Raw genomic sequence first — 26,157 nt, 5'->3', positions numbered from 1 at the left:
GAGGTCTCTGAGGATACAATAAAGGGGGGAAGAAGGAAGACACAGGAGAGCAGGGTTTGACAATCAAAACTGGAAAGAATCCGCCTCCCATCTGTTCACGCTGCCCAAAGGTGGGCTGTGCACAGATGAGCACTCCATCCTGACCAGGAGGTCTCCAGAGTGAGCCCGCTCGCCCGGGGCTGCTTCAGGAGCAGCTAGAGGCTGCCTGCCAGCCTGACAAGGGCACTGTGTGGCCAGAGAGGAGAAAAACCTTGTGATCACAGTCAAGGAGTCCATTCCCAGGACCCCGCTGCAGGGCACAACACAGTCTCTGTCTCTCCCCTTCCTCCTGCAGCTTCTCAGCTGTAGGGTGTACATAATGGTCCAGTTCCATAAAGGAAACACACGGTAAATATTCATCACCGCCAGAAACAAAACACATAATTAAGTGCTTGCAAAGACCTTAGAGAAGTCTAGCCAGTGTTTACAACTTTTTTTCATTTTAAATTCATTCTCTCCATAAATATTACAGTATATAACCCAAAAATTTAAAAAAGGTTATTTTTCAAACTTACAACCATTATCACACATTAAAAAGGTTAACAATTCCTTAATATCAACAATTATCCAGTCAGTGTTCAAATTTCCTGGTGTCTTATAAACATCAAAAATGGGTGGTTTGTTTCTCAACCTTTAAAAATGTATATTCCCAGCAACTGAGGACATTCTGAGACAGCCCCTACTATCCCACCACCACAACAATCACTGACTTATGCCAACCTCCTCACTAGACTAGATGAGAAAATGCCCAGAGAAGTCAGGTGATTTGCCCAGGATCACACAGCTAGCTGAAGACAGAGGGCCTATGCTTTCCCTGATATCACATTGTCTGGTAGTCTGAACACTGAGGTAACTGTTAGACGCTTTTGAGTCAGCAAGTCTTAATCTAATAACACCTCCTTTGTCTAAAAGAAAACAATCACCACTAGAACCCTCCTACTAATTTTATACACCCATTTTACTGAGATAAAAACTGAGCTCTCAAGTTAATACCATCAGGTAGAAGTCAGATTTTGATCTTTATTCTGTACTTCAATTTAGCCATGGAAAAGGATTCTCAATGACCTCTACTCTTCTCAACTCTAACTAGCTCCCCCAGGCCAGAGCAAGCTGAAGAGGACCACCTAAGAGAGGAGGAAGAAACTCATGGTGGGGATCTGTGTTCTAGCTGTGCCTCAAATGTGGCACCAGCAAAGGATAAGACTGCCTGAAAATAGGCCCAAATAGCTTTATAGGTCATTTCCGTCAAACCATCAAGAAACTGATAATTTCTGTGCTATATAAATGTTTTGGAATATGAGAAAAAAAATGTTTCCCATCTCATTCTATAAGGATAGAATTATCTCTTTTCTACAACTGGACAAGGAAAGGATACACACAAAAAAGCAAGGGTGGAGAGGAAGACGACTATAGGCTAATCTTACTAATAAACATAGAGGTCAAAATCCTAAGTAAAATAAAAGCAAATCAAGACTAGACATGCTTTTTTCCTCTGAAGCACTTAGCTTCTTTCTTTTTTTGTTTTGTTCTCCTTTGATGGAGTTTTGTTTCCTATACATGCACAATAAATTTAGGTATATGCAAAACAAACAGAATAGGACATACTGAACAAGTACTGAATCTGGAATTTAGACAGTTCGATATTAGGAAATCTTTGAAAGTAATGCATCATTTTAGCTGATTAAAAGGAAATGTTTATACTCATTCAGCTCATTTGATTCCAAAAGGGCAATGAACAAAATTTAAAACCCATTATCAAGAGAAAGGAAGAGAATAAAGATTATCTTAGCAAACTAGAAACATAATTGATATACTTCCTTAACTTGAGAACCTGCATTATCAAACAATAATAAGCTTGTGTAGAAACAGACAGGTCAAGGCTACAGAACAGGCCCTGTGTGTACAGTAATCTAGAATGTGAGAGCAGCTGATTTCAAATGAATAGAGGAAGGATGAATGGACTCATCAATAAAGTTAGATCCCTACCTCACTTAGCATAAAAAAGTAAATTCCAAGTGGACTGAACAACTAAAGGTGTAAGCAGATGAACAAAAGCAATATAAGAAAACACAAAAACAGAGTTTCAGTATGGGATGATGGGAAAGTTCTGGAGGTGCATGGTGGTGATGGCTGCACAACAATGTGAATACATTTAATGCCACTGAACTGTTAGCCGAGAAAAGGGTAAAATGGTAAATTGTATGTAAGTAAATTTTACCACAGTTTTAAAAATAAAAATTTAAAAAAACACAATAAGATTATATTCTTGCAATGGGAAGAGCTTTCTTAAGACACAAAACTTTGGAGTCATAAAGGGAAGAATTTGAAGATTTAACTACATAAAAATTTTTAATGCCTGTTTGATAAAAGATCCAGAAACAAAAATTAAAAGACAAGCACTTAATACTTCAACAGAGAGGAAAAAAAATATAAGCAATTAACTGGAATAAAATATACGCAATTTGTATAATAAATAAAGGATTAACACCTGCATATATAAAGCTGCTATGAATTAAACAGATACAGGATATGACAAACAATTCATAAAAGAAGACACACAACCTCATAAGTAATCAAGAAAATACACATTAAAACAATTTCATTTTTCACCTATCAAATTAATAAAATAAAAAATACTGATTTCCACAACTGACAAAGGCATAGGAAAAGAGATACTCTCATCACTGTGGCTTGAATTGTGAATGAGCAAACCTTTTGAAGGGCAATTAGTCAGCAGCTAGCCAGATGTTAGATGCACAGACCCTCCACTTACTGGTCTCTAACCTGTAGAAATCTCCCAGAGGTACACAAAAATCACGAACAAGAGTATTCGCTGTACCATTATTTACGATATCAAAAACCAAAATATAACCCAACCCTCTAACGGGAGCTGATGAAATACATTTTTGTACATCCACCCAGTGAAATATTAGGCAGCTACTGACAAGCAATAGATAGGTCTCTATGTAATGAACAGGGAAACATGTTTTATAAAAAAAGGCTAGTTACGAAACAGCCATACTCTGTGATCCAATATTTGTCAAAAAAATAAAATAAAATAAAGTACTTTGTATAGAAAGAAGAATCTAGAAGAATGCATATCAAGCTACCAACAAGGGGATATCATCTCTGGGAGTGGTATCATGGGAAATTTTCATTTTCTAAATTATATTATTTCTGTAATGTTTGCGTTATTTAAAATAAGTGATTGCTTTTGTAATTTAAAAAATAGGGGATAAAGTAAATAGAAACACCTCCGCCTCTCTGCACAAAGGCAGGGAACGGTAGCTATGATCCCCATGATTGCCAGGGAACAACCTCTGTGCAGTATCTTCCCCTACAGAGGAAGAGGCAGAAGAGCTCCTGAAACAGCTGGGAAGGGACAGGTGCCCAGCTCCCGGGCAGGGCTGGTGTGGTGGGAGTGAGGGGACAGGGCCAGGCCCTCAGTCAGGGCGGCCTGCACAGCACCGGGCCTCGTGCAGGCGGCCTCAGCTGAAAAGTGGACACTGAAGGAAAGGACATGCACTACTGGACTCAAACGATTTTTTTCTTTAACCTCTGATCTTTGGGTGGCTCTCAGATCACCATTTAAGATTAGAAACATTTTACTTGAAAAGGTCATAATGGAAATTAGATCAGCTAAGAGAAATCAATGGTGACTTATTTCCCGGGTAAGAGCTCTAAAAACCTAACTGTGCCCTGAAAAGACAGCAATGAACGCAAAGATCTGGAATGGCACAATGCTGGAAAGTTGTTGGTCAAAGAAGGAGTATTAGCCAATTAGCCTCTACCCAACCTCTGAATGACGAAACCAAGAATGAAAGGAGAAAACGACTGAGAGAGGAAGAAAACAGAAACATTAAATAGGCACTGAACATATTTACATATTTAATCCTCACAAAAATCCAGGGAGCGTTACAGAAAAGGAGACTCAAAGAGGTCCATGACTTGCTCAGTCACAAAGCTATGAACTCCAACCAACAAGGACCTACTGTATAGCACAGGGAACTGCACACAGTATTTTATAACAACCTATGAGGCAAAAGAATTCAAAAAAGAATATATATAACTGAATCACTGTGCTGTACACCTGAAACTAACACAACACTGTAAATCAACTATACTTCAATTAAAAATCAAAAACAAAAACCCAACAACAACAAAGCTACAAACTCTGAATGTGGATGTGCATCTGGTCTGCCTACAAGTCCAGCTCCTCCAATCGGCCAGCCGGCCCCAAGCTTCCCAATATTGGAGGCTGTGTCCTCGGTCTTCCCGGGCAGACTCACCTGTGAGCTGGAGGGCAGCGCCTGGGAGGTGGGCTCTTCTGATGGGGCTGCTCCTGAGCCCATGGGGCTCAGTGTGGTGATTCGGCTGGGCTGGCCACGTAGTGTCAGAGTGATGGTGGTGGGGACCTTCAAGCCTGAGAGAGACAGACAGACAGAGGAGTAGGTTTTTTTGTCACAGCCTCCATTTCCCTTTCCTGGAGAGTTTCCTCCCCATGTAACATACCCCCAATCAGCCTCCCGCCTCGGCTTCCTCCTCCCCAGCTGGGTCATCTATGCCCTATCAGTCAGTCTGAAAGGCAACAGGAACAGCCTGTGTTCTCTCAACTTCTCTGGGGGATGGACCCACACAGCTGAATCCCTGAGGGTCAAGGCCAGGACCCTGTGGGGTTGGGTTCAACATCATACCTGGACCATGAGAGATGGGAAGGTCTTGGGGGAAGATCCCATATCTGGGAGTCCCCACGGTTCTCATGAGAGACTCACCTGAGGCTTGGTTAGAGATCTGAGCCAGGCCAGGGAGGCTGCTTGCCAACTTGGCGAGGCCCCCATTGGTCAGCAGCTGGTGGATGGCTGTGGGCTTCCCACCAGGAGTGGCACCCAAGGAGGAGAGAGTGGTGGCCACAGGAATGGTACGGACAATGGTGCTGGTGCCCGTGGTGATGGCACCCAGGCTCTGCATGGGGGTGGGCAACTTCACACTGGTGGCCTGTGGGACACACAAGCCCAGGTGATCAGAAGCTGTTGCCAACAGCAACGGTCGAGTGTGGAGGGCCCATACTGTTAACGGCTACCACGTATTCAGTGCCTACCACATGCAAGGTACTCTGCCAGGTATTTTCCATATATTACCTTCTTTAATCCTCAAAACAGCTCTGTGAGGGAGGTACTATCATTATCCTCATTTTACAAACAAGAAAACAAAAGATACAGAGAGATCAAGAAACTTGCCCAAGGCCACTTAGTAAGTGGTGGAGCCTTAACCTTTGGTAGTTCCCAGCCGTGAAGCCTATTTGTTCTTGACCCAGCGTCCCTGCCAAAACCAACTAAGCTGAGGAGGCCTCCTCCCACACCTGCCCAGCCCAGTGGAAGGCAGATGTGCACCTGTGGGGCTGGCCCGGGAGAGGGGTTTGCTGGGAGGCCAGAGGTCTTGCTGCTGATATCCTGCAAGCTGAAGCTGAGGCCTTGGAGGAGGCTGCTGGCTGATGCGGCCCCTAGGAGAGGATACAGCAGACATCAGCGCAGGCTCAGTCACTTCCCCACGAGCAGCTGTGCCTGTCCACCCTCAACAATCAACTGAAACACCAACGCTCTTTCCCTCGGACATTCCCAGTGCTCTCAGAAAGACGCCAGAAGGGCTCCCCAAACACGCACGCTGGACGCCCACATGAGGAAAGGTACCATTCCTGACACACTGCCTTGGATTCATTCTGCACACCCCAACCTGCTCCAAACCACCTGTCCTAAATTTTGGACAGTTTTAGGAAAACCAAGGAGAACATGAATCCCACTTTTCAGAAATCTATCCCACCTTCCCAGGGAAGAGGAAGGACTTTTTAAGCCAAAAGAATCCCAAACACCTGACTTACACTTCACTTTACACACAGTCCAGTGGCCTCAAAGCAAAGAGGAAGGTCCTCTTGAAGGATCAGGGCATCTGCAGTGCCTTGGCCCTGCTGGGCTCAGGCAACTAGCCTTTCAGTGTAGGGTGAGGGCGGAGAAAGTGAGGAGACAAGCATAGGCAGAAAAATGTCTCATTTTGCTAATGCCCAGTACAGCACCATTTCCAGTGTTATTCAACCAGATGTGTTTAAAAACACCAAAATGAAACCAGTACGTACATTTCCCACCAGCTATTTCTCCTTGCAGTACAGGAGGCATTACCTGCAGATTGGGACATTTACTCACTGCAGATATGAAGGCCCCAAACTCCCCTACCTCAAAGTTAATGCCAGCTCCCTGCCAAGCTTCTGCAACGAGCCTGAGGCCCAGAGCGTCCTCCTCCAGATCGAGCTCCGCAAGCCTTTCCCGGGACCACCCTCCAGCAGCAGCCCAAACAGACTTCGCTGGGAGACCGGGCACGCTGAGCTGCCAGGTACCTGGGAGGGAGCTGCCAGGAGAGGCGGCCACCAGGCGGCTCTGGAGTGTGTGCAAGGCACTGGGAGCAGTGCTGCTGGAGACCGCTGAGGACGCCGGGCTGGCTGAGGCTCCCCCTTCAGCAGCACTTGACCTGGAGACAAAGGTAAGAGCTCCATCATCTAAAGGTCCCTGCCAACACAGCGAAGGTCCAGAATGGGGCCCAGCAAGGCTTTCAGCGATGGACACAAGGCTAGAACTTTGGTTTCTTCATCCCACTTTCTGAATCTAGCCTCTAGTCTTTCTAAAAAAGTCAGGCCTCAAGGAGAGACTTCAGGCCTTGAAGCAAGGGCTACAGGACTCTTTGTAAATTTTAAGTAAGCACTCAATGGACCAGCGAAAACGTGAAGAGAAAGAAGGGAACAGATAGACCGGGAGACAGACTCACTTGGTTGTGGTGAGAAGCCCTGTGAGCTCCTTGGCCCCTGCGGAAGCTTGTCCCAGTGTCATGGTGATGGGCTTCCCTCCTGCGGCTGCAAAACAGAAAACCCCAAGGCCACTGGTCAGTCCTGTTTGGTCCTGACCTTTCAGGGTTCCAGAGGCCAGGCTAAATCCAAGATATTATGGAAAAGACTGGAAGATAAAAAATGAAGGATAACTACATTAGAATAGGAAGAGTTGGGGTTATTTTTTCCTTCTACTTTCTAAACCTTCTAGAATATTTTATTATCTTTAATTGAAACCAAAGAAGAACAAAATGTATGATGCTTTGAATGACCCCACAGCTTCCTCGGATCCTCGTTCGGCCTCCCTGATCATACTTCAGGTGAGGTTGCTGCCCTCTTTCCCCCTACGTGCAACCTTTGCTGTCGTCTCCGGGTGCCTGTTGTGCTGAAGGCGAGGCTGAGCCACACAGCAAGTAGCCACCAAGAGGGCAATACTGTGCGCCTGGGACGGTTCTGTCGGTGTTTATTTAAGGAGGCCAAGAGAAACTCACCTTCTGGAGCTCCTCCTTGGGAAGGAGTACAAGGCCCTCCAGCTGTGTCCCCTTGGGAGATAAGGGACACCTTGATCTTCGGTCGCTTGGAGGTCTTACTGCCAGGAAGAGGACTGGAGGGATGGTGCCGCTTCAGCTGGACCCGGAGATCCTCTTTCTCGGCTTCCTCCGTTTGTTCTGATGAAACAGGAACTAAGAAATGGAGCTGCGGTGAAGTTCTCCACAATCCAAAAAAGCCCGACAGATACTGACAGCCAGTACCAGCACTGGCATGGCTGTGTGGGAACACCAGGAAGAACCATCCCAACACGTGCAAGGAGAATGTCAATGCTTCAGTCCTGCCTCACTCGGGCCCACCTACGGTGCAACTCCACCTTGGCCCTCTCAGAAGATGGCTCCATCCCCTTCCCTTACCCTGCCCTGGAGCTGGAAGGAAGGGGCTCTGAGTTGGTGGAAACAAAAAGAAAGGAGAAGACATCCTGACCCTGCCTGGCAAAGGCCAATCAAACAATAGAGGACTCACCACAGTGGACCTCAGCAGGGCTTCCCAGACTCAAAGAATGTGGCAACTGTCATGCCCTCCCCACATCACACAGCTGGAGGGCAGCAAACCGTTTCTGGAGAAGCAATAGAGGAGCAGGCTATCCAGTCCTCCCTACAAGGGAGACTTCCTCCAAGCTCTGAGTCCCCCCCCTGCCCTCAGAGCCCAAGGTTGAGGGTTTGCTTGCCGAATGGCGACAATGGGAAGGATCATCACCAGGACTTCAGGCTGGCTTTCAGTAACTCCTAGGCAGGTTATCTCAGCCAAGACAACTTTACAGTTCCTGCCCAGAGGTAACAGGGCAACAGTGGCCCACGTCACGAGCTAGTCCCCAGGTCATTTGTACTAGTACAGAGAAAGGCCACCTGTTCACACATGGGCTTCCCCCTCCACTGCATCACACAGACTCATCCTGCACGTGGCCAAGCCTCCCAGACTCTTAAGTTATCCTTCGGGTTTCCTCATGGATCCCCTCTCTTTAAACCTAGAAGCCCACCCAAGTCCTTCTTCTTAGCGCAGGCAACCAGGGGCGGAAAGGCAGGAGTCACACGAGAAATGGGAGGTGGCGGGGATGCCATGGGGCCACAGGGAGCTACTCCAGACCACAGTCAGGCCACAACCAGCTGAAAGGAAGGACTGCGTCGACTAAAATCAGAATAGGAAGGAGGGAAAAAGGGAAAGGAATTACAGGTTTATGCTTGATAAGTGCTTGCAGAGGCCAGGATGGAAGCAGGAAACCAGAGGCAGGGAGAAAAACACAGGGAAATTCAGGCTCACAGGCACTGGCCTATAGGCACACACAGGAGAAGCAGAGCCAAGAGCCACAATAAGAGACAAAAGGAGAAAAACACCATGAGAGGCAAACAGAAAGAATGGGGAAAAAGCAAAGACTATGGAGTAATAAGCAAAAGGATCAGCAAAGAATAAAAAACAGAAGATAGAAAAATGCAGAGAGAAAAGAACAGGGGGAAACCAAACAGAGACAAATGAGAGGCAGGGATGGGAAAGAAATAAAAGGGAGAAAGGGAGAGAGGCAGAGAGCAGAGAATGAAAAGGTGAGGAAAGAGCAATACTCACCAAAGAGACAGGAGGAGGTGCCGGGAGGAAGAGCTTTCCTCACCAGCATGTTTTGTGTCAGAAAAGCAGCAAACTGCGCTGGAATGAATCAGAAAGAATTACAGAATCACAGCCAGCCAGAGAAAGGAGAAAAAGAGAAGGAGTAAGAAAAAGGTATGAAAATGTTCTGGAAAATGGTCAACAGGGGCTTTTTCTGGAATTACTGCATGGGTTTGAAACCTGACTCTGCCATTTAGCAGCACCATGGAATCATCCATGAACTGAAGGTAATAAATGTACCTGCCTCATGGGGCCACTGCCCACACTCCACGAGCAACAGCAAGCCAAGTGCCAAGAAGAGGGCGAGGCACACACTGAGGGCCCATAACCATTAGCTGTTCTCGCTGCCCCACCTACGAGCTCTGCCGAAACCAGGCTGCTGTGCTGCGGCTCTCCTCCATGATGCTCTGGGTCCCATTTCGAACCCGGCTCACCAGTCAGCCTTCTAGAACTCCGTACAGTCTCCACTAATTATTGGCAAACTGCTGGCTCTCTCTTCATCAAAAGCCCAAGAAGACAACGCCCACTTGGAACTTGGCTCTGGCCACCACTGAAGAAGATGCAGGTCACACGTGGACCCTAGGGGCCCGGCCTCTTTTTCGCCTTCACCGAGCCACTCACACTTCTGCTCCTTGTTAGCACCACCACACGGGCAACCTCGTAAGAGGCCTGGGGCTAAGTCCTGATCCTTTGGCTCCACTAAAAGAAACACAGGGGAAGAGAGCAGACGAGCCTCCTGTCTCCTGTGCGTCTCTCTACTTGACAGCCAGCTCTGGCTGCTGCCTCCTCCCAGGCACCTGAGACCCTCAGATGATACACGCTCCTGGATACATCACCAAACACCAATGCCCAAGAGACCTCACGTCAGGGCTGCCCAACTGGATCCAAGTGGGCCAGGGGTAGAGCCGCTGCTGCTCCCCTCCCCACCCACCGAACACGTCTTTTCCACAGCTTCCTACATTGTGCTGACTGTTCTCCAAACTCTAATTTCAACCAAACAAATGTTTCCCAGCCTAATCGAAAACCTATCTGCAGAGACTCCTGAAAACTTCACTGGAAGTCCCAGTGTGGGAATCTTAACTCTTCAAGGGCAAAACAAAGGGCGGGCACAACACCAGTGCAGTTGCCCTAGAATCTGATGAGCACGGCCAATCCCCTTGTCTGCAGGACCCGAAGAGCTCCCTGACTGCGGGAGAGGCTGGGCAGGGCCCAGAGTTGGTAAAAAATTTGAGGCCAATATACGTGTAGTCAGCTCATAAAGCCTAACTTCCCCAAACACCAAGCCAAAGCTATAATTAGTGGAACTATATAGTCACACTAATACCACCTTTTGTGATATTTTACCCTTGAAAACAGCCCTCGGTATTTATTTCAACCTAATTTTGCCTGGACAGAAATGTCGGGAAAAAGCTGCAGATGCCAATACTTCCCAACTGCCACATGGCGTCAACTGCAGAAGACAGAACCCAAGAGAGGCCACCGGGCCAGGCAGCTATACCTTGAGCTTGTTTGTGGGTGAGCACAGCCTCTGTCCGCTGCACATGTCTCTTCAGCAGCTGAGTGCTTCCGATCTGACTGGACTTCTGGGCAGAGGCCACTGTGGTCACTTTGGTCTTGGGACTGGAGGTGGGGCTGCTGGACACACTGGAGAGATCCTGAGTAGAATAAGAAGGACAAGGGCCAAGCCAATGTCGTCCAGATTGACTGCCAATCATCAAGTCCCCCTGGAATTCCCCTCGTAGGAACTCACAGGCCCACCAAGGCCAACAGGCATCCCCAGGAAGCGAAGGAACCAACTCTTCAGTCCCCATTCGCCAGCAAAAGCACTCCCTCCCTTTCCGCATTACCTCCGAGCCTGAGGGTGAGGCAGGTAGCTTGGCAGCTGGTGACGCAGGTCGACTGCCCCGCTCAGAGACCTCAAAGGCCAGGTCTCTGCGGGCCACGTCCCGGGGCTTCTTCTTCTTCTCAGCGTCCTGATCCCGAGGCTCAGAGCCCACGTGCCCCTCCGCGCGAGTGAGCACTCCAGTCAGGAAGTCCACAATCTCATCCTAGTGTAAAGAGGGGTCAAGGCCTCTGAGTCCATGTCTGGAGAACAGGAACCTCCCCGATAGTCCCGACTAAAATCGATTCACCTCAGCTCTGATGTCAGTGTGCCGGTCCCTCCTACCACACAAAGCCTGGCACAAACCCCAGCCTCAGCCAAGGACCAGCAGGAGCCTGCGCCCTGCACCCGTGAGGCAGTACTCTGGGGTGGTCACGCTTTACCACTCCTCCAATGAACCCTTCCTCCCCTCATGCTCTGCTCATGTCTTAGATCGTTACTCTCCTTTCCCCCTCTCTTTTTCCCCCTTTTCTTTGCTTATGATTTAGGCCTAACAGAGGCCGCAGTGGATACCCATCCTCCTTAGTCAACAGGCTGCTGCCAACAAGACCGAGCCTAAAAGGTTACAGAAAGGCAAGCCTAGCTGAGAAAACCACATAAAGCTACTGTGTACCTGAATACATCTGTCCACCATGCTCTGAGTCAACCCTTCCGACTTCTTTTTTGCTTTGCTTATTCTAAGAGACAAAAAAGAGGAAATGTTTACTTTCCAAACATTCCACAGCACCATTTCTCTTCTGTGTTGGTTATTCTCTAGACCCAAGAAGGAAGACTATGTTAGCCCTCAGGCAGGTCTGCAACCTCTCTGAACCTCAGTTTCCACATCTGCAAAATGGGGAACCATAACACCTCACTCATGGAGTTAATGGGGATGACACAAAACAACATATGTAAAGAACCAAAGAATACATGGAAAGTACCCGGGATGGTACACTTCAGAAGCCCTATACCTATGGCTTCACAGGTAAACTCTATCTGATTGCTAAGACCTCATCTCGAGGCACCCCAACACAGACCCAAACCCTGAGATTACTGGGTGCTACTGAAATGCGATTAGCAGGAGGGAAGGCAAGGTGGCCACAGGTTAGTTCTAAAGGGATGACAGAAACTGACCACAGCTGGCTGCATTCTCCTCTTTGAAAGCCAGCCTTAAACCCCCTGGCTTCTGACTGGGGGTCTCAGCAGTAGAGAAACAGGGCACCAAGTGACAGGATGAAGAACAACATTCTGAGCCTCCAAATTCTGAGACCCCAATTTACTGGTTGTAGGCCTCTGACCTTGTGTAACAATGCTCATTTTATGGATGAGGACAGAGTCCCAGAAGTTAAGTATTTTACCCAAGCTTCTTAGCAAGGAAGCCAAGACTAAATTGAGGTCTCCCAGTTCTCAGTCCAATGCTCTTGGCACCATGCAAATATGTCTCATAAGCAGCCTCACAACGTAACTCTCACTAAGGGTTATTTCCATTTCTCCCGCTCCCTCACCACGACTCAACACACACAGTCTATTCTCCTATAGATAAGAATGTCTGAATTAGCAAGAAAGATAATGTATTTACAAGCAAACATTGCCTTGAGCATCAAAGGATTAGATTCTAGGTCCACAAGAAGCTGTCAAATGACAAAGGCCAGGAGGACTTCTCCAAAGCATCTCTGGTAAGAAACTGACAAGAGAGGTGGGAATAGGTATTTGCTTTAAGCTCTCCAGTTAAAGCACACAAATGAAGTTAATATCTAAGACTGAGCATATAAAAAAGGAGACCAGTAAAGGATACAACCTCATTTTCAGTACCTTTCATAAAAACATAACTAAAGGCCCTACAGGCAGCCAGACTTTTAAGAGAAGAATGGCCATCTCAATGACTAAAGGTGCCCTCCTAAAATCCTCTCCAGGGCTTCCCTGGTGGCACAGTGGTTAAGAATCCACCTGCCAATGCAGGGGACATGGGTTTGAGCCCTGGTCCAGGAAGATTTCACATGCTGCGGAGCAACTAAGCCCTTGCGCCACAACTACTGAGCCCGCGCGCCTAGAGCCCGTGCTCTGCAACAAGAGAAGCCACCAGAATGAGAAGCCCGTGCACCTCAATGAAGAGTAGCCCCTGCTCGCCACAACTAGAGAAAGCCTGCGTGCAGCAACGAAGACCCAACGCAGCCAAAAATAAAATAAATTTAAAAATAAATAAATTTAAAATCCTCTCCAAACTTTGGCTGTTTATACTCCAAAATATATAAAAGGATGCTTAACACAAATAAAATCTATGTTCACATTCATCCTCAGTAAGGAACAAAACGTGAAGAAATGCCTACCCCAGTGAAAGCACAATGGCCAAGACTATAATTACAACATCTCAAAGTATTTTCTCCCCACAAGATGACTACTAGCTACAAAGAGAAAAATAGTAACTTTACAGTAGAGAAACCTGGCAGATGCTTCCTTGATCAAAGTTAACATCACCAGTAATAAGGCATATCAACGCCACGTAGCCCCTGAGGGGTGCACTGAGGGCACATCAGCTCCATAGCATTCCTGCGAACAATGTGCACCCTCAACCTAATCATAAGATAATGTCAAAAACCTAAATTGAGGGACCATCTACAAAATGGAAGTCTTCAAAAGTGTCGAGGTCATGAAAGACAAAGACAGACTAAGGAACAGTACCAAATTAAGGAGACTGAGGAGACAGGCAACCAACAGCCATGTGTGATCTGGATTTGTTCCTGGACCAGAAAAGAACATTAGTGAGATAACTGATGAAATGTGAGTCTGTAGATTAGATAACAGTATCATATCCATGTTAATGTCCTGACTTCGATAATTACACTTTGGTTATGTAAGATGTTAACATTTGGGAAATCTGGGTGAACAGTATAGGGAATTTCTTGGTACTAATTTTGCAACTTTTTAGAAATCTGAATTAGTTTAAAAAATTTTTTTTAAAGTTTTTTAATGCCCTCTCTTCACTGAACCAGGTTAGCTATAATTACATCACCACCTGATAAGCATCTCTCCAACATGGCACTCTTGCAGCTCTGGGGGAACCTACCCACCTGAGATTATCATCAGCTCCCCCAACCACCACCAAGCTGTTCTCGGCCCGAATCTTCTCCCGGAAGTCCTCCATGGCTTCAGGGTGACACTGCAGGGAATTCTGACCAATGACAAAGAGGACTGGAGTCTTCATATCCAAGAGGGGATCATCCACATCCTAAAACAGATCCAGGTTTTACAGTCAGCTAGTGCATATTCACTGAGTACTGCCCTGGCAAGTACGCTCAAGAGAGTCAGCTGGGCAACTGCAGTCACTGAACAGCAGCTTGGGCGAGGCACGCACTCCCGTACTCTCACCTGCCAGTGACCCAGAAATCAGCCACACCCTGCGCTTACCCCTCTGGGGCCATCCACGGTAAGCAGAGGAAACCCAAGGCAGACAACTGCAGTGACGTATTCCATCACCGACACCTGGAAATAATGGCACGGTTTGTCTCAAGGTCAAATGACTTCACTGCAGCTACATCCTACCCAGAATCCAGGGGTGGTCCAGACCCACCAGCCAGTCCCACCTCCTCCCTCGCTGTCACGACATAACCCCTAGGTGCACCAGCCATAGTTGCAGCAGTAAGAGCAAAGAACACAAGGTGTGCTGTTCTACCAGAAGCCACCACCTAGACAACTGGGGCCCTCAGTGGACCCCAGGAGAGGGCTGAACCATAGGATGGGAAGTTTAATACTTCCATCCTGGCAATTTGCGAGGCTAGAGTCCTCCCTTTTCCCTCCACTAATAGCAAATGCAATCAGGAGAACACAAATGTTGCTCTTTTCCCTTAAGTGAAGAAAATCTCTCCCTTTTGAACTTAATAGATAGCTCCCAGACACCCTAAATTTCTTAGAGCAGTCGCTGACAGGGTACTGCCATCCTTGGGACCAGGGAGTACCGGGAGATAGCCTTCTTCCTCTCACGCCCCTAGATGTCACTTACACTACATGAAGCAGCACAGACTTTGCTTACTTGATCCACTTGAGAATTGGGGCTTTGAACAGGTCGGAGGCACTTATACAAACTAATATACATGCAAGTGTATGTAAAATAATAAAGAAAAGGTTCTTTGATGCCTTGGAAAGGGAAAGAACAGGAACACAACATCAAATTACAGAGCTATTAAAATTTTTGCTGGCTACAATTATTGTTTTGTTTTGTTTTGTTTTGTTTAGGTGGGACAATAGTACTTATGTCTAGGGGGAGAAAGAAAAAAATTTTTTCAGAGATACATGCTGAAATATATATATATAAACACAATGATACGATATTTGAGATTTTCTTCAAAATAATTGGAGGAGACTGAAAGTAGGCAGAGGTAAGATGAAAAAAGCTTGGCCATGAGCTGATCACTGGCAAAGCTGGGTGAGGGGCCCAAGGGGTTTATTATACTAGTCTATCCTCCCTTTCAATTTCTGCTTAAAATTTTCCACAATAAAGTTAAAAAGTAAAGTTTGTAGGCAAAGCATCCAGCACAGTGCTCTGGAACATTAAAAAGCGCTCAACAGTCACTATCAGTAGTAGCAGCAGCAGTCTATCTAAGGACAACCTCCAAATAAGACGGGGATTACTTACGTGACAGGCCACCAAAGCTCCTGTATTCCAGCCAATCAAGATAATGGGTTTGTGGGGGAAATGGCTATGAATCTTTGTGGGAAGAGAAAGAAGACAGTAAGACTGGAGGCCACAGATTGGTGCAGAATGTTGGGTGTGCCACAGTGAACTGAAATAGGGACATTCTCACCTCCAGCACTTTGCTTCGCACTGCCCCAATCATGTGCTCCAGACACTGCAGAACTCCTACTCCACTACCATTGTTCAGCAGATGGGTGGCAACAGGGATGACCTTAAGGAGAGAGAGTGGCAGCCATGACAGCAGAGCTAAGTTTCCAATCTCCTCTCGAGTCTGCTTAACCTACCTAAATCCCGTCAACCTCGGATAAGCACCACTGGCATTCTAGACAAAAAGAGACTTGGGGGATGCTCCACATTTAAGTTCATCCGTTTTGACCCCCTCTTCCTTTCTGTCTGCTCGATCCTCCCCAGGAGGAGTTCCTCCTGCCCAGTACATACCTTGCCTAAGCAGGACAGCTGAGACTGCCAGAAGCGGTGGCGGCGCGAGGTGGGGAACACGGAGCTGGAGGGCCCGGAGGGGGCAATGAGAATGAGAGGAGAGCCGGGGAGTTTGCTCTAAGGAGAAAGACCCCACCAGAGAGCCAGTGAGTGAGAGGTGCTCCTCCACGGAGCCCCAGTACCCTTCTTATCGCAACCAATGCTGATTTGCTCAGGAAACTACGTGAAGCACTACACCCAGCCCGTTATTAATGAAAGCAAGTTAAACAAGCCATTATCCTCTTGCCAAAGTTCTAAGACTGGATTCTAAAAACAATTTCATGGGCCACAGTTAAGTCCAACTTACTGGTTTGTTATGAGAGAGCACTCCCACAGCAGGGTCCCAGGGCCTCTTCAGTAGGAGGGACAAGGCCTCAGCTCCAGCAGCCCCGGTCTTCGTGTTGGACGACACGAGCATCCGGTCAATCAAGGTAGGGATCTAGAAGCAAGGGAGGGCAAAGATGCTTCCAGCATGAAGTAAGAGACCCCACCACCAGGATCAGGTGGGAGGACACAGCCCCACTATGAGCCAAGGAAAGATTTCACCTACGCCTCTCAAACTTTCCTCACGAGAAAAGTACAAATAAGTGCATGGCTGAAAAATATGCCTCCCATCATATTAAAGATAAGTGGATACAATCCTCTGGAAACCAATCTGGTGACATGCGTCAAGAGACTTATTCTTATCCCTTTCTTAACAACCTGTATCAGAAATACACACACACACACACACACACACACACACACACACACGGCTGTGAGGGGGGGAAGCAAAAGACAAATTCACTCTCAATAATAGTCAAAAAGTGGACACAACATAAAGGCATATACAAGGAAGTGGTTAAGCAAACTATCTACATAATTAGATATTATGGATTAATTTTAAATATTTAAAACAATTTGTAATAACATAGGGAAATAATTTGCTGAAATGTTAAAGGTAAACAGAAAATATAAAAATTATCTCTACTCAGAAAAAATACTACAAGAAAATATGCCAAAAGGTTAATAATGAACTTCATGGAGTTATAAACTTTTTTTTTAGACATCTGTATTTTCTAAATTTCCTCAGTGAACACTAGTTGATTTTATAAATTAAAAACAAAACAAAACTCTGCATTTACTGCTAGAATACTGCCTTCAAACTGTGTAGTGTTAAAAAAATATGTTATTGTGCCCCAAATAATATATCCTACTATACTGTGTATACACTTGACCCTTGAACAACACGGGGTTGGGTGCCAACCCCCCATGCAGTCGAAAATCTGTGTATAACTTTACAGTTGGCCCTCCATATCAGTGGTTCCACATTACACCATTACAATTCACCAAAAATGTGACCTCACAGATGTGTAAATATAGGTTTCAGACATGCTGATGCTTACACTGAGAAGAACTACCTGTGTGAATCCCATACTACCCACAAGAGGTCAAAATGACCTAGGGGAAAGGAAAGATTTTTAACTGTTAGAGGTAGTTTTCAGAAAAATAAACTTTTTTTGAGAAACTGGAGAATAAAAACTACTACAGTGATGCAGGCTGTAAAAGTTCAGTCCATAGCTAACATCGTACTCAACAGTGAAAAACTGGAAGCTTTTCCTCTAAGATCAGGAACAAGACAAGGATGCCCACTCACACCACTTGTATTCAGCATAGTATTGGAAGTCCAAGCTAGAACGATTAGGCAAGAAAAAGAAAGGAAAGGCATCCGAATTAGAAAGAAGTAAAACTGTCACTATTTGCAGATGACATCATATTATATAGAGCAAACCCTAGACTCCACCAAAAACAACCATTAGAATAAACGAATTCAGTGAAGTTGCAGGATACAAAATCAATATACAAAAATCTGCTGCATTTCTATACACTAACTAATAGAGAAATAAAGAAAACTTTCTCATTTACAACTGCATCAAAAAGAATAAAATACCTAGGATTAAATTTAACCAAGGAGGTGAAAAACCTGTACACTGAAAACTATAAGACATTAATGAAAGAAACTAAGACACAAATAAATGGAAAGATATTTTGTGCTCACAGACTGGAAAAAGTAATATTGTTAAAATGTCCATACCACCCAAAGCAATCTACTGTACAAATTCCATGCAATCCCTATCAAAATTCCAGTGGCATTTTTCACAGAAATAGAACAAACAATCCTAAAATTTATATGGAAGCACAAAAGACCCTGAATAGCCAAAGCAATCTTGAGAACAAAGAACGAGGCTGGAGGCATTATGCTTCTTTTTTTTTTTTTTTTTTTTTCTTCTGTGTAAAAATGTTTATTTGTACTAATGCTTAGAATACAGGAACTAAAGAAAGAAAGAAAAAAAAAAAAGACACCTCAACTCCAAAATGACAGTGAATTAGGGCCTGCCCACAGCCAAGGGGAAGGACACTCCAGGGTGTCCTGGCATGGACTGTCCCCGCCCCCCACACTACTTAATGTGTCACCAGGCAGAAAATTGAAGAATCAGGGTGCGAAGACCTTACCAGCTGCTAGCGAGTGTGCCAGGGAAGAAAGGGACGTCTATGTGGCTTCCCCACCACCCAGGAACCAGGATACACAGAGCAGGAGGCAGAGGCTCCCAATTCAGTTAAGGGCAGGAGCTGAATGCCCAGGTCCAGGAAGAACAAAAAGGGGGTTTCGGAGGTAGGCTTTTTCATCGAGTTAAAAAACAGGCACATTATCCAACATCTCCCTGTGGCCCCCAAGCAGTTGGCCTGGCCCCCTAATGCTTCCCCTCTCCCCACAAAACCAAAGGGAATAAGGAGGGGAGGCAGAAGACAGGAAATAACAAGGGTGGGGAATGCTTCAGTCACTAGAGACCAGGGCCTGTGACAGTGAGCCAGGCAAGCACAAGGAACAATCAGGTGAAGCTGCTACTCCCCGTGGCGTGGGGTGGTGGGAATGGGATAGAGCCAGGAGGGTGACCAAGAGCATCCTGGCTCAGGCAAAGGATCCTGGGTAGCAGGAACAGAGAGCCGCAGAGAGCCACTCTGGGGGAAGGAGGCTGTGAGGCTAAGCAGCACAGAGGGCACCGGAAGCTTCTGGCAAGCTTGCTCAGTTCTCACTCCCAGCTGCTCTGGCAGAGGCCCCAGCCGGGCTCACCTCCAGGGGAAGGGGAAACCCTGGGGAGCTGCTCTCCCACGCCTTCTCGGAGGACACAGTTTGAACCCTGTGAATACCAGGGCCGGGGGCCCAAGGCAGACAGAGTGAATGCACTTCGTGGAGAACAGTGAGAAGCTGGGCCCACAGGTATGCCTTGGGGCAGTGTGATGCTCCGTTCTCCCTGAGGGCCTGGGGCCAGAGGCGGTCAGAGCTGCCACCTCAGCTTGCTGCTGCCAAAGGCAGGTTGGCACGACCTCCCCGAGGTTCTGTGGACTTGTGAAAGAGATTAGGAAGGGAAGGTGGGTATGAAAAACAGGAGAGAAACAGCCCTAGATGTATGGGGGATCGGGGGTGGCTACATCAAGAGGAGTTCTGATTCTGGTAGATGGAAGCTTTCTCCTTCAGCAGGTCCAGACACAAGTGGCAGCTCCAACTTCCCTCAGGAGGCTCAGACATAGACGGGGTGAGACAATACATGTGGTAGCCACGATCGCAGTCATCACAGAAGAGCAGCTGGTCATCGTTCTCGGAGGTGCCACAGATGTTGCAGCATTTGCATTCGATGCACTGCCAGCGGTAGGTCTTCACTGCTGCCATCATCACAGGGGTGAACTGGAGGCAGGACGGATGCCCTGAGCGGCCACAGTCAGAACAGGACACCAGCTCCTCGGGCTGTCCTGTCTTCTTGTTGATCTTGGAGTCCCCCAGGCAGAAGTCACAGTAGTTGTTGGGCAGGGCCAATCCATCGGGACCCTTCTTGGATTTCTGCTCCTCGGACCTCTGGGAAACCGGGGTGGGTGGCTGCGAGTCTTCCTTGTCCTCGCCCTCCTCCTCAGCCAAGTGGGAGTGGGCATAGTGGTAACTGAGGTCTGGTCGGTTCTTGTAACGTTTTCCACAAATGTCACAGGCATAGGGTTTATCTCGATCCTCCAGGATGGAAGCGTCCAGCTTCTTACGGGCACTGCCCACACCTTTACCCTTGGACTTCCCCTTGCCCCGACGCTTGGGAGTGTCTTCTTCATAGTCCTCATCATCGAGGTCATCCAGGAAGTCATCCGGTTCTAGGATCCGCTTCCGTGCTCGACTGTTCGTCACAGGAAACTCGCCCAGGCTGTCATCATCAACTCGGGGATCTGGGGCACCTCGCTTCTCCAGGGGGTCGGTGCGCAACAGAGCCTCTAAACTACTGCCGTCCTGAGAGATCAGCCCCTCCTTCTTCAGGGTCTGGTCTGTGTCTGGTTTAATAGATGGGAAAGAGAGTCTTGGATCCTCAGGAGGGTGGGCTCGCCGCTTTTTCCGCCAGCGCCGGGCAGGGTAGGAGTACAGCTGCCCAGAGGCCAATCCTGGACCCCCGTGTCGCTTTTCCATCCAGATATAACAGTTGCTCTGTGCTACTCCAGTTTGTGAGTCCAAGAAAGGCAGGCACACGCTGCGCTCAGCACAGAGGCGGGCATTGTAATTGTGGCACTGCTCCATTGCGTCTTTGTAATACTGCTCCCCAAGGAGCTTCACTACATTTTCCACCACAGCCGCCATCTTCCCGGCTCCTTTCCCTCAGGCCGGGAGGCCCGAAGCCTGCAGCGCACAGGCGCTGGGGCCGCACGGGGAATCGGCATTATGCTTCTTGATTTCAAACTATTTTACAAAGTTATACTAATCAAAACAGCACGGCATTGGCATAAAAACAGAATCACAGATGAATGGAACAGAATAGACAGCCTAGAAATAAACCCATGCATATATGGTCAATTAATTTACAACAAAGGAGCCAAGAACATACAGTGGGGAAAGGACAGTCTCTTCAATAAATGGTGTTGGGAAAACTGGACAGCTACATGCAAAAGAATGAAACTGGACCACTATATTACATCATACACAAAAATTAACTCAGAAAGGATTAAAGATCTGAATGAAGATCTGAAACCATAAAACTCCTAGAAGAAAACATAGGCAGTAAGCTCTTTGACATTAGTCTTGGCAATGATTTTTTGGATCTGACACCAAAAGTGAAGGCAGCAAAAGCAAAAATAAACAAGTGGGACTACAAACTAAAAAGCGTCTGCATAGCAAAGGAAAACATCAACAAAATGAAAAAGCAACCTACTGAATGGGAGAAAATATTTGCAAATCATGTATCTGATAAGGGGTTAATACCCAAAACATATGAAGAACTCATGCAACGCAACATCAACAAAATAAACAATCTGATTAAAAAATGGGCAGATCTGAATAGACATTTTTCCAAAGAAGATATACAGATGACCAACAGGTACACGAAAAGATGCTCAACATTATTAATCATAAGGGAAATACAAGTCAAAACCAAAATGAGATATCACCTCACACCTGTTACAATGTCTATTATCAAAAAGACAAGCATTAACAAATTTTCGCAAGGATGTGGAGAAAAGGGAACCCCTGTGCACGCTGGTGAGAATGTAAATTGGTGCAGCTACTATGAAAAACAGTAAGGATGTTCCTCAAAAAATTAAAAATAGAACTATTATATGATGAAGCAATTCCACTTCCGTGTATTTATCTGAAGAAAACAACACTAACTCAAAAAGATATATGTATCCCCATGTTCACTGCAGCATTATGTACAATAGGCAAGATATGGAAATAACCTAAGTGTCCACTGATGGATGAATGGATAAAGAAAATGTGGCATATATATATATATATGCGCCACGTTTTCTACACACACACACACGAATATTATTCAGCCATAAAAAAGAAGGAAATCTTGCCATTTGCGAAAACATGGATGGACCCTGAGGGCACTGTGCTAAGTGAAGTTAAGTCAGACAGGGAAACATAAATATTGTATGATCTCACTTGTATGTGGAATCTAAAGAAAAACAGAACAAACAAAACAGAAAACCAAACTCACAGATACAAAGAACAGACTGGTGGTTGCCAGAGGGAGGGGGTGGAGGATAGTGAAATGGGTAAAAAGGATCAAAAAGTACAAAATAAATAAAGCCATGGAATGTAATGTACAGCATGGTGACTACAGTTAATAATACTGTATTCCAGATCTGAAAGTAGCTAAGAGAGTAGATCTTAAAATTCTCATTGCAAGAAAAAAAAATGTTTGTAACTATGTGTGGTGACATATGCTAACTAGACTTATGGTGGTGATCATATAGCAATACATACAAATATCAAATCATTATACTGTATACTTGAAACTAATATAATGCTATATTGTCAATTATACTTCAATTAAAATAAAAAATGCAAAGATAGGACAAGAAGATAAGCTGTTCCCGGCAATGATAAGCAAGGACAGTGATCCTAATTTTGAAAGAGCAAGACTAAAAAGATTTCTGTACAAGAAATGAGGGGAGGGACTTCCCTGGTGGCGCAGTGCTTAAGAATCCGCCTGCCAATGCAGGGGACTCGGGTTCGAGCCCTGGTCTGGGAAGATCCCACATGCCATGGAGCAACTAAGCCCGTGCACAACTACTGAAGCCCGCATGCCTAGACCCCATGCTCCGCAACAAGAGAAGCCACCGCAATGAGAAGCCCGTGCACCGCAAGGAAGAGTAGTTCCTGCTCGCTGCAACTAGAGAAAGCCCACGCAGCAACAAAGACCCAACGCAGCCAAAAATAAATAAATAAATTAATTAATTAAAAAAAAAAAAAGAAATGAGGGGAATATAACCATGAGACTTTCTCAGTTTAATTCAGGAAACAAATGTTTACACAACACTGCTGTTACAAGACACCAGCCTAGTGCCTACTGCAAAGGAATTTAATCTACAAGGGTTAATGAAGACAAGCACACAAACCACAAAAGAGGTGGGGCTGGTAAGTGCCATAAAGAAAAATAAGCCTCACACTATGATTCAAACCATCTAACAGAAAAGAGGGAAGCGAGCGGGCAATTTTCATCTGAAGATGCATGTGAAGTGAGATGCACTCTGAAGTATTCTGACAGAAGATGGGGAAAAGCTTTCTAATCAGAGACACCAGATATAAGCAAGAAAGAACAGGGTTTATTCTAGGCATAGATGGCCTGAAGTCGAGAATTCGAGTAAGGAAGTAGGAGGACGTAAGGCTAGTAGCAAAGGCTAGGGCCCAACTGCAAAGGATCTTCACCCTAAACTGGCCATTTCTTGTAACTTACTTTGTCACTGTGAGCCACTCAACACCTTGAGGTAGAGGATCTGACTGAATTAGACTTTAAAAGCTTTTAGCTGGCAGTAATAAGAGTACACCTCTCACATGACAAAGCCTTGAAACTCACTTTCTGTAAATAAGAATACTTAGAAATAATTAATCAATAACCAACTTCTGTGCTTGGAGCCAGGCAGACCAAGCACCCCTGGTCTCTCCAGCACTGCATCTCTCTCAGCAGACACAGGGTCTATACCTCCTCTGCTCCCCTTACAATAGGTCTGATGGTGAAAGTAGCTGGGCCAAGAGCATGATCCCATCCACCTGCATTCTCATCCAGCAGGAACATTAGAAGTTGTGGGAAACAACCTAAGTATTTGTCGTGAATCTGAGAGTCGTGGGAAAATAAGACCCTGAAGGGAGAGGAACCACTGAGAGCAGCGCCTCAAGCGGACAGCGGCTCACAGTCTGGGACCCTGCTGACTGTGTGTCCTCTGCCATTCCAGCCAGCCCACACCATGACCTAGAAGCAGGGCCGGGCAGCGTGCACTGGGCACACCTGTGGAGTCCGCCAGTGGTCCATCACGCTCAGTGAACCTGAACACCACTTACACCACTTCATTCACTTGGGAACATCCAGACAGTGACTTCAGTGGGGGAGCAGGGCCAACTTCTTTACGAGGGAATTGACCTCCAAGGCATACTGGCCATGCAATGTAAGGCAGAGAAGTGGGCTCTGGGCACTACTAATACTCATCTCCTAGGGGATATTCAGCAATGCCGTAATCCTCCCATAGGTGGAATGCTGTGGAGAACATTCAAAATGCCTGAAATACTCACAAGCCACTGTTCTCGGCCAGGGGCCTGTCTTGGCTCCACACCCACCCTGTGCCCATGCCTGCCCACTATTCACCTCCTGGGCCAGGGTCTCCACTGCAGAGGAGCAGCACAGGGGGAAGTCTGGGACTATCTTTTCTCTTGTCTCTTTCTCCACGAGAAAATAAGCTCCATCAGAGTAGACAGCATTTCTGTCTTGCTCATCCCAGCGCCTGGCACATTACAGGCACAAAATAGCTGAATGTATAATTTAATGTCAAATATCCTACCACGCATTTCATTAACGCATCTGGTCCTGAGTTTTGTTTTATTTCCACACTAAACCAGTCTTCTTTTGCTTTCAAACAAACTCAGCAACCTTCAAGTAACAAACAGGTAGGAAACAATAAGTCTGGAAATTGGGGGAATGTGGCTGGGGAAAGCTGTTGGCCAGGTAAATTATAGCAACAAAACAGGCCAAAAAACAAAAAAACAAAAACAGCCCAGCTTCCTGCAAAGTAGAAGAAAACCACTTAAAAAAAAAAAAGTCAAGAACTGAATTAATCCAAGTTGCCTGAGGCCATTCTGTATTGGAGCAAAACACTCTAAAAATGATGGTACCACTTATAAATCATTAACAGTTACTGTGGGTTTCCTATGTTCCAAACATTGTGCCAAGCATTCTATCTCAATTAATGAATTTTCACAAAAATCCTACATAGGTATTAGTATCAGCCATTTTTTTAGAGATAAGGAAATTGAGACACTAATCCAAGATTACACAGCTAATTAGTAATCAAGATGACGTCAGCCAGGCAGTCTGCCCCCAGAACCTGTACTCCAATCACACCGAACACAGGCCAGTGCAAAAACTGCAACCAAAATAAACTGCAATCATGAAGAAAAACAGTTTAACTTTGTGCAGTACTGTCCAAGTAAGAAAGCAGGGAAAGCTAACGATACGCTTTATAAAGAGTGATTAAAGTGAAAGTGTTGCTACCGAAGGCTCATCATGATGAGGAGAGACCAAGGCATCACATCACGGCGCTCCCTGCTCCGGAACACCTCCCCGCGCCCACCCCCACACTCTCAGCACCACGGGTCTGCTTCCTGCCCCCCTCTCAACACCCCTCCCTGGTAAACCCCTCATCTTCTCCTTTCTCACCTCACCTCAAACCACAAGCTGCAGGGCTGTAGAGGCTAAACATGTTCTCTGGTTTGGAGACAGGAGGGCTAGAGACATTTACGCCAGGTGAAAACACGAAATGATACCATGTCTCCTATTTCTGATAACAAACCCGTTAGCTGCAGTCATGCCCTCCAGGCTGACCAGGCAATGACCTCGCCCAGCCCCACTTCTTGAACCCACAGCGGAGGCTGGCTACCCCAGGACAGGGCAGATGCCCATCACAGCCTCACCTTCCCTTTCAGTGTCTGCAAAGCATCCAGGTAGGCGGCCAGCATGGGCAGACTCAAGGTCTCCACCAGGGTGGTGTGCAGCCACTGGACCAGCTTGGTGTCCCAGCTCACACTCGCCAGAGCTTGCCGCACTCTCCTCGCACACTTGTCCACGGCAACACGGCGCAGCACTGGCTCGTTACAAGCCTGAAAGGTGTAAGTGGGGGGACAAAGTATGAGGGCCACCTCGTTAGCAACGTGGGGTGGGGGGGGAGCGGGGTGAGGTCAGCTAGCCCGTGAGGCCCGAACTAGTGGGGAGCCCACAGTGGGCAGGCTTCTAGAGTCTTACCCCTTCGTTGGCCAAGCGGGCAAGCCGATCAGACTGCAGGGCTTTGAGGATCTTGTTGAATAGCTTGTTCTGGGCCATTGTCCAGCCAGTCCTATAAGAGAAACTCTGAGGAATTAAAGGCAAACCCTGGGGATGCTCGCCATGCATGTACACTGTACAAAGAAGATTTTGTCATGTTTTTTGTTCCCACTATGAAGCAGTATAACTCAAAGTAGCTTAGAACGAAGCTAAAGCACAACACCCAGACTCTGGTCCCAATCCTGCCAATGAATCA

General features: G+C 46.5%; 2 protein-coding genes across 22 annotated transcripts in view; both read right to left on the bottom strand.

Annotated features, from left to right (window-relative positions):
* KANSL3 (KAT8 regulatory NSL complex subunit 3) overlaps positions 1-26,157 on the bottom strand; it is an 84,721-nt gene that overhangs the window by 44,253 nt on the left and 14,311 nt on the right. For 12 of the 21 annotated variants that reach the window (XR_009506508.1, XR_009506511.1, XR_009506512.1 and 9 more), the window contains 18 exons: positions 25,884-25,974; positions 25,556-25,741; positions 16,391-16,522; positions 16,045-16,161; positions 15,716-15,817; positions 15,547-15,618; positions 14,322-14,396; positions 13,985-14,142; positions 11,551-11,614; positions 10,903-11,103; positions 10,554-10,710; positions 9,017-9,094; positions 7,399-7,590; positions 6,850-6,934; positions 6,425-6,555; positions 5,430-5,539; positions 4,812-5,034; positions 4,329-4,462 (listed from right to left, as the gene is read on the bottom strand). Coding sequence is in view for 7 of the 21 variants with exons in the window: in XM_059943036.1 (XP_059799019.1) it covers positions 4,329-4,462; positions 4,812-5,034; positions 5,430-5,539; positions 6,425-6,555; positions 6,850-6,934; positions 7,399-7,590; positions 9,017-9,094; positions 10,554-10,710; positions 10,903-11,103; positions 11,551-11,614; positions 13,985-14,142; positions 14,322-14,396; positions 15,547-15,618; positions 15,716-15,817; positions 16,045-16,161; positions 16,391-16,522; positions 25,556-25,741; positions 25,884-25,974 (2,308 nt within the window). In the remaining 14 variants the exon portion in view is untranslated. Of the gene's footprint in view, positions 1-4,328; positions 4,463-4,811; positions 5,035-5,429; positions 5,540-6,424; positions 6,556-6,849; positions 6,935-7,398; positions 7,591-9,016; positions 9,095-10,553; positions 10,711-10,902; positions 11,104-11,550; positions 11,615-13,984; positions 14,143-14,321; positions 14,397-15,546; positions 15,619-15,715; positions 15,818-16,044; positions 16,162-16,390; positions 16,523-25,555; positions 25,742-25,883; positions 25,975-26,157 lie in introns of those variants that run through there. The other 9 variants (XR_009506520.1, XM_059943042.1, XM_059943041.1 and 6 more) reach the window with 5 other exon arrangements.
* On the bottom strand, positions 19,329-20,787 carry LOC132376656 (zinc finger protein ubi-d4-like). Its single transcript, XM_059942427.1, has one exon. It carries the CDS (start codon positions 20,729-20,731, stop codon positions 19,556-19,558), a length of 1,176 nt encoding a protein of 391 aa, XP_059798410.1. The 5' UTR covers positions 20,732-20,787; the 3' UTR covers positions 19,329-19,555.

The sequence above is a fragment of the Balaenoptera ricei genome, chromosome 13 (genome assembly GCF_028023285.1).
Source record: "Balaenoptera ricei isolate mBalRic1 chromosome 13, mBalRic1.hap2, whole genome shotgun sequence".
NCBI lineage: Eukaryota > Metazoa > Chordata > Mammalia > Artiodactyla > Balaenopteridae > Balaenoptera > Balaenoptera ricei.
Note: the sequence above shows the minus strand (reverse complement) of the source record. Positions and strands in the feature narration are given on the sequence as shown.

Excerpts from the sequence above, each read along its gene's own strand:
- LOC132376656 (XM_059942427.1), bottom strand. The coding sequence starts at position 20,731 with ATGGCGGCTGTGGTGGAAAATGTAGTGAAGCTCCTTGGGGAGCAGTAT.